Here is an 8519-nt window from a genome sequence, read left to right as displayed (position 1 = left end):
GAATTCGAGTCATGGTAGTGGGAGCGGGGAGGAAACATTTAGGAACTAGAGGAAAGTTGTATTTTTCATCATTGTTACATCAAATCAGTTTCAAAACATTTTCTCTCCTCTTGAACTCTTTGATATCAACTCCCCTTTATCCCCTCCCTCCCCCCCCCTCCCCCCTAGGAACTCTTATTTTATATATATACGTATATTCTGTTATTCACATCCCTTGAGTGGAGTTACACCATCTAATGCATTCGCTCACCTACAATTATGTTATTCGTGTCCCTTGAGTGGAGTTATACAGCCATCATTGCTATCAGTTCCTCCTTCCCCCACTCCCTCATCCCCCACATTGGTTTTCTTTACATTGAGCTCTAATCCAGATAGAAGCCTGCAGTCCCTGATTTCATCAGCAAGTGTTTTAAGCCGTTTTCATTGTCAGCAAACCAGGTGGTGTCATCAGCCTTCCTCCAATCCTGATGCCTCATTCTTCTTCATATAGTTGAGCTCCTCAGATTGAATAAGTATGATAAAAGCATAAAGCATTGCCTGATGCACACCTTTCCTGATTTTAAACCTTGCAGGGTTCTGGAACCCCCATTCTTCTCAGTGCTACCCTGTTTGTTAGGATCCATGTAGTTGAATGTTGCACTTGAGTTGCATGTTTGGTAAACATACTGACTGTCAGACAAGTGAATCTATCTGTCTTGGAGGAAGAACAGACAAGATGCTCTTTAGAAGCAAAGATGGTGAGACTTGGTGTCATTTACCTTGGACATGTTCTCAGGAGGGACCAATTCCTAATGGACGACATCATGCTGGGTACAATGAGGGTCAGTGGAAAAGAGGAAGGCCTGCAACAATGAGCTCAAGCATAACAATGGTGAGGGTGGCACAGGGCTGGGCAGCGCGCCCTTCTGTTATATGCACAGGGTTGCTGAGAGATGGAACGGGCTCAACGGCACCTCACAGCAACAACAATGCTCTGTGACGTAAACGTTAATATTTACTCAGGTGAAATTCACCATAAATAAAATAGGTGACAAGGAAGATACGTTCACAAGTCTCAGAATCTTGAACCAGCCCTCTTGTTCATTACGGGGCAACACCTCAACCTAAGAATATCATGGGCAAAGAATAAACCAGTCCTTTGGAGAAAAGGGAATGTAAGTGATGGATAAATAGGGAAATGTGTCCTCCCTCCCATGTAGTCAAGAAACGGCAAAACTGAGAGAAGCTCACCTTTTTATTCATCAACTTGGCCAACTTGGGCTGGTTGGGGGGAGACTGCGCATCTCCTGAAACATTGAATAAGGAAGCCCCAAGGAGGCGCAGGAGTTACGCATTCAGCTACTAAACAGCCTGATACTTCATGGGTGAAAGGTGTGTCAGTGTGTGTTCATAAAGTCGATAACCTTGGAAACTCTCTGAGGAAACTCTACCCTGTCTTACAGGATTACTACTGTGTTTCCCTGAAAGTAAGACATCCCCCCAAATAAGACCTACTTACAGTTTTGCTTCTCGCTAAAATATAAGTCATCCCCCCAAAAATAAGACCTCCCAGAACATAAGACCTCCCTGACAATAAGGCTCCTGAAGTTCCCTTAACTCTGGACTCTGGACCTTAGCGGCAGGCACCACCGCGCAGTTCACTGTTGGCCGCAGCGCAGTAGGAGCAGACAGGAAGTGAGAGTAAATGTATCATAGATTATGAGTAAATGTACCATAGATTGTTGTACATGGAAACAATGGTAGTAACAAGAAATTTTTGATACTGTAGGATTCAGTTTGTCTGGTTATGCTGGTTTGTGGTGACACTACTACACTACTACCGTACCGTATACAGGTAATAAATTTCCTTTTTTGTTGTTCAACAATAAATGTGTACCTTATTCTTCTTCATGGAAAAATAAGATATCCCCTGAAAAATAAGACCTAGCGCATCTTTGGTAGCAAAATTAATATAAGACACTGTCTTATTTTCGGGGAAACAGGATATGAATCAGAATCGACTCAGTAGCAGTGGACTCACTCCTTACTTCAGACCCTTTGGGAGGCAATTGGACAGAATCTAAAAAAAATGAATACTTAGTGTCCTTTGCCTCAGCAACTCCACTAGTTTTTCATGACACAGGGACTGGTTTGAATATATGCAGAAAAAATAAGAGCAACATATAAATGCTTGTCATGGTAGCCTGTTACTAAAAGTGGACAACTAAAAGCAACTTATTTGCCCATCAAGAAGAGAATGGCTGAAAAGTTGTGGTATATCGAGTCAATGGACTACGATGTAGCTGTTAAAAAACTGCTGGACATTGCTGTTTCTTGGGGGGGGGCACGGTATGGCAGGAAAGGTGGGGTGGATGGGGAGCTTATGACAATGAGTAAAAAAAAGAAGCAAATGTTTTAAAATTGATTGTGGTGATGATGGTACAACTCTTCTTAATATGATTGAACGATTGAGTTGCATGATATGTGAAATATATGCCCATTAAACTCTTAAGATTGCTGGAGACATAGGGGAAGAGATAACATTTTTAATAAATGGTGGTGGAAAAATTGGATCTCCACCTACAAAGAATGAAACAAAGGCCCTACCTCATGCCCTGTACAAAAACGAATTCAAGATGGATTAAAGACCTAAATAAAAGCCCTGGAACCATGAAGACCATCAGTGAAACACCAGGGACAAAACTAAGGGCCTGATACAAGACATAAATGTTTAATAAACATAATGAAAAATACCCACGTGATAGAACACAAAATTGAGGAGTGGGACTGTCTAAAAATATGAAATGTATGCACAACCAAAGATTCACCCAAAGAGTTAAAAGGGAACCCACAGATTGGGGAAAATATTAAAAAAATGATATGTCAGATAAAGGGCTAATTTAAAAAAATTATAGAAAATGACAACTTAAAACATATTATTTGGGATTGAATACAGATATGACATCATTCCACACTTCAATCCTGCCAAGTAGAATTGTACATTTGCTACCACAGGTTTCCAAACAGTGTTTTTAACATGGTCTCCTTGACATTGTCTCCCTTCGACCTCACCACCACCACGGGACTACCTTATTCTACCTGCTGTCCCTCTCGGTTCACCAGTCCTGAGTTTCGTAAACCGAAACACAGGGAAGCATCTAACACAGCCTCCAGAGGGTGCTTTCCCTTGACAAAACACCTCTGAGATACACTCGACCGTGAACAAGCAAGAGCTGAACAAAACAATACACACCAAAAATACAGGACATTTTGGAAAACAGATCAGGTCCAGCCTGCATCCGAGCGGGGAATCTGTGGACAAAGTTTGAACTGTTTGGATTTATGCCTTTGATCTTCTATCGTCCTCTCTCCCACGTGTAACATCTTACTAAGAAAAATACAAATAACCCAATTAGAAAATGGGCACAAGCCATGAATAGATACTTCACTAAAGGTGACATCCAGGTGACCAACAGCCATGGGAGGAAATGTCCGAATTTATTAGCGATAAGAGAGATACAAATGAAAACAACCATGAGATACCACCTCACACCGACACTCCCAGCAAAGTTCAGAAGGAAAGAAGATAATAAATCCTGGAAGAATGAGGAGAGTTGGAGCACATTGCTGATGGGATCGTAGAACTGGACAGCCCCTGTGGAGATCAGTATGGTGCGTCCTTAAACTAATACAGGTATTTTATGACCTCGCCATCTCTTAGGTGCATATACCCTAAAGAGCAGAGCACCGAAGACATGTGCACGTCTATGTCTATCGCAGCAATTTTTATCATAAAAAGATGTTGTAGTTATGACACCCTGATTATAAAGAAAAGAAAGGATACCAGGAGGGGAAGGGGAGGTAGTAAGGGGGAATGGATCAGAGGGAGCCACATATGGCCTCCTCTCTGGGGGACGGGCAGCAGCGGGGTGGGTGAGGGGAGGCGCCGGACAGTGTAATGTAAGATACAATAATAATTTATAAATTATTAAGGGTGCATGGGGGAAAGGGAAGGGGAGGGGGGAAAAAAAAAAAGGAAAATGAGCGGATTCCGGGTACCCAAGAGGCAAGAGAATTTTGGGAATGATGAGGGCAACAAATGTATAGATGTGCTTTACACAATTGATCTATGTATTGTGATGAATTGTATGAGCCCCAATAAATTGATTAATTAAAAAAAAAAAGGAAAGGAAAAATGGTTTTCTCTTCAAAGGATAAGCCTTTAAGGACTACGAAGAGGCCAGGGTGGGGGGTAGGTGGGTGGTGGTGCGTGGTGGAGAGGGGGGAGGGAAAGGACAGGAAAGTGCGGAGGGAGGGAGCGTGGGAAAAGAGGAAGGACAAGATGGAACAACAAGGAGCCACATATTCAGGAGTTTGAATGGAAGACTGTTACTGGTCTGATTGGATGAAATGGGCAGTGACAGGTAGAAGTTGGTCCTTCTCTGTCAGTATTATGTTCCACAAGTGAAAGGGAAAAGGAAAAAACAAATTTATAAAAACAATCAGATCCAACCATAGCAGCATAAATACAGATGTTAACTTTGTTTTTAAAAAGAAAGAGCAAAAAAAAAAAAAATAGAGCAGGGTCACCGTCTTAAAGACCCTCACCCTCCCCGCCCCCATCTCAACACTGGCCGGAGGGGCTGTACAAGGAGAAAGCGTCAAACTGAGGGGACTTGGGTTCTTCCGTGACAGACAAGTTGGCTTCAAACAATAACCTTAAAAATTTTTTTTAAAAAGCCAGAGATGCGTATTAGCCTGGCATGATCTCCAAGATTTTTACTAGTAAAACAAGTGAAATTGTAACACGCGAGTGGGATGCACGGTACCACCCTATGTTGAAAAGCAAGGCTACGACTCAAGGGTTTACAGCCTGCACTCAGATAGGTAAACGCAGAGGAAAAGATGTGACAGGTTATGCCCAGGGCTCCTGTGGGGTTGGCAGTTGCGGAGGGTTGGGGGGCACGGGGGCATGGTATGCCAAGGCTGGTCAAGAACATTCCCTCAAGAATGTGTAATGTAATTCTTTGCCGGAACACAATCAGCATCTAGAACTGTTACCTCGGAGCGCCTTGCCCGGAGAAGGGTTGTCGAATTCTCATTCTCAGAGAAGGACGGGTCGGACCTTCACAAACAGTTATAGTCTTAGACACTCAGGGGGCACGTGCTCCCCTGCCCTACAGGGTTGCTATGAGTTGGCATCGACTCGATGGCACTGAGGTTTGTTTTCTTGCTTTTCTGGGACACTTCCCACCCCCAAACAAAGCCCCTGCCATTGATTTTGACTTACTGAGACCCTCTAGGACAGGGGAGCACTACGCCTGTGGGTTTCCAAGGCTGTCATCTGTACGGAAACTGGTGGCCATATCTGTCTTCCCAGCAGAGAGGCTAGATTTTTTCCATTAGCAGCCAAATGCTAACTACTGCCCCGGCTCCTCTGTAATGTCTTCCAGAACACAGCAGGCACATGCCAGCCGCTTTCCATCCTGGGGCCTTGGCCTTTCTTTGTACTTCATTAATCAAGAGCAGGGGTCTGAGAGGTCAGACCCTCAAGTGAGGAGTGAGACCGGGACAGTCCTGGAGCTGCCCTGGAGGCCTCTGACAAGCGCAGACTCCCCTGAAGATTCGGAACTTCCTTCTGTGAGGTGATACCAGGACACTAAGAAGGTCGCAGGGCAGGGGCGGGCTCTCGGGTCACAAGGAAGCGCTGGTCCCCAGCCCGGCCCGCAAGGGACAGCTGGCCCACACGTGGCAGTTTCAATATCATTTCTAAACACTGAGGAGTCCTGTGGGTGCGTCCTGGCCCGGCATCCCCACTGTCTAGCTTTTATGATTTCAGCTCCTGTTTTATGGCCTCACGACCTTGCTGGCCCAGGCCCTGCCTCTCACCCCTGAGCAGTCACATTGCCCTAGAGAAGGCTGATGGAGGAAGAGACAGACTCACCTGGGGCTGAGCTGGCTGTCTGCACCTGCCATCCTGGGCTCTGGCCCTGCTGGGTCTGGGAGCAGCTCTCCTCCGGGGCTGGGGCCGTGTCCAGTGGGGGAGCCGGGCCTGAGCAGGAAGTCTGTGTGATCCAGCCGAATGGGGAAAAGAAAAGTGAAACTATTTACTCCGATGAGAGACTGGCTCCACAGGTCGGCTGCTTCCCTCTCCAACTCCAGTGTGGCTCTGGGCCACAACAAAATGTGACAACAGGGATCCCTGGGAGGGACACAAGTCCAGATCCTGAGGACTGGGAAAGGGACTGTCCCTGAAGGGAACCAGCCCAGCCACCGTCAAGGAGCCAAACTCAAAAATCAAACTCTCTGCCATCAAACCTACCCTGATCCATAGTGACCTTCAAGGACAGAGTAGAACTGACCCTGTGGGTTTCCATGACTGTCATTTATTACAGGAGGAGCGGCTAGTGGTTTCAAACTGCTGACCTGAGGGTAGCAGCCTAATCGTGTGTGTGCGCGCGCAAAGACAGAAGCAAAATCATCTGGGTGAACACAATGTGCCAGCGACTCCTGCTTTCTGAGGGGTGGCTAGTGTACACGAGGGTCGAGGGGCTGTCTCTGCTGCCCCCTCCCCTTGCCTAGATGGCCACGTGAGAAGAAGGGAGTCCAGACACATCGGCCCTTCTCTGGCCTCTGGGTTGCCCTTCAGACTCAGAGCTGGAGGGAGTTAGAGGCTTGGAAAGCAGCTAGGTTCAGAGAGAGGCCAGTTCTAGACCCGGGAAGAGGAACGTTATGTGTGCCCAGAGTTTTCATTCATATTGGGACCAACTTTCCACAAAGGAGAAGCAGAGAGCCCTGGGGGACTGACTCCATCCCAGTACAGACGATGGAAGGTGTGGCAGGGGCCACTTGGTGGGTGGGTGGGGCACTGGGCAGAGAGATCCTTCAGTGAGTGAAAACACGACGTCTCTCTCTAGACCCGAGCGCCGCCCGCCCCCCTCGTGAAGTGTGAGTTTGGGTATTTCTTCTGAGACAGATCTGTTTGTTCTCGGGTGGTCCAGGTACTTTCAGTATTCTTTGCCAACATCATAATGCAAATGTAAAGATTCTCCTTCAAGTCTTCCTTATTCAATGTCCAACTTTCACCTGCATATGAAGCAATGGAATATGCCACAGCTTGGATCAGGCGCACCTTCGTTCTCAACGTAACATCCTTGATTTTCAACACGTTAAAGAGGTCTTGTGCTGCAGATTTACCCAGTGCAATGCATCTTTTAATCTCTTTTTTTTTAAATTAAAAATCACTTTATTGGGGGCTCTTACAACAATCCATACATCAGTTGTATCAAGCACATTTGTACATAGGTTGCCATCATCATTTTCTAAACATTTGCTTTAGCTCCTCTGTTCTCCCTGCTACCGCCCCACCATCCCCCCCCTCCCACCATGACCCCATGGGTCTAAGAGAGAATGGGGGCCACAGCTCTGGCCTACCCTCTGGCCCACCTGTGTAGCCAAGACAAGGAGGGGGTGGAGTCCTGGGCCTACGACCAGGTAGGAGAAGCAAGTGGAGGTGGAAACATGGAAGGGTGAGGGGTGAAGGAAGAGAGGGGACTTTGGGGACACAAGAAATCCGTGGCCACCACCCTTGTAAGTCTGGGGACACTCCAAGTACACCCACATTTCTTGCACAGTTCATGGGAGAAGGAGGCTGCCTTCACCCCTTCCACCCTGACCCGACTCGGGACCAGTACCTGGGGTGGGGCCTCAGGAAGGATGGGAGACCTAGCGCCCAGAGTTGACCGGAGGACAGACATTTCCTGAGCCCTGCTTAAGTGGTTAGCACCCCACACCTGGAGATCCACTGATTGCACCCTGAGCATCTTCCCCACAACTACTCACCCAGCTAGTGAGGCCAGCCACAACACACCCTGGGGGACACAAAACAAGGAAGTACCCCACCCCCACCCCCCACCCCCGGTCATTTACAAGGCCTTCCTCAGGGATGAAGCCAGAGGAGCTTTTAGACCACTCAACCCTCACCAGCTCAGAATCCCTTTCCCCACCCACTCCAGCTGTCTACTCCTCCCTCCAGTGGCCAGGGCCGGTATCCCAGTCTCCTTAGACCTGCTCAGTCTGGTTGGGGAAATCGAAACTGATCCCTTCCCGGGCACCCCCACTTCCCGCCCTGCTTAGAGACAGGCGGACACACACTCAAAACAGCCCGAAATGGGCACTGTGGTCGGTTCCGACTCGCAGGAACACTGTGCACCCTGGTGCCACTCATCTTTCTAAGTCAAAGGGCGCCCACGGAAGGATTGAGTTCGGAGATAGTTCTTCTATCTGGCGGTGGCGCGGCTCCGTTCTGCCGCTCGGAGCCCGGTGGCCCCCCGAACATTAGGGATCTTCTGCGCCCACCTCCAGGCTGCGCCTCTCTCACCTGACCCCCTGGGTTGGAGGGCCCCAGCGTCAGGACCGGCATCAGCTGCAGACAATCCCGGGGGCTGCTCCACGGACAGCGACTCGACTCCATTACAAGCCATTGGAAGTGTTGAAACTCGTCCGGCAGCCATGCATTTGATGGCCGGGAAGGCCGTTTA

At 47.9% G+C, this 8519-nt stretch overlaps 1 protein-coding gene across 1 annotated transcript in view; it reads right to left on the bottom strand.

The window, feature by feature from the left end:
- The window catches only part of LOC101649587 (nuclear autoantigen Sp-100), an 88582-nt gene extending 82542 nt beyond the window's left edge, over window positions 1-6040 (bottom strand). Inside the window, exon 1 of the mRNA XM_045294285.1 lies at window positions 5924-6040. Within this exon, the coding sequence (XP_045150220.1) occupies window positions 5924-5955 (32 nt within the window). The 5' untranslated portion in view covers window positions 5956-6040. The remainder of the gene's footprint in view (window positions 1-5923) is intronic.
- Window positions 6041-8519: the final 2479 nt, after the last annotated feature.

The sequence above is a fragment of the Echinops telfairi genome, unplaced genomic scaffold (assembly GCF_000313985.2).
Source record: "Echinops telfairi isolate 266 unplaced genomic scaffold, ASM31398v2 ScPeMD7_3;HRSCAF=10, whole genome shotgun sequence".
Lineage (NCBI taxonomy): Eukaryota > Metazoa > Chordata > Mammalia > Afrosoricida > Tenrecidae > Echinops > Echinops telfairi.
Note: the sequence above shows the minus strand (reverse complement) of the source record. Positions and strands in the feature narration are given on the sequence as shown.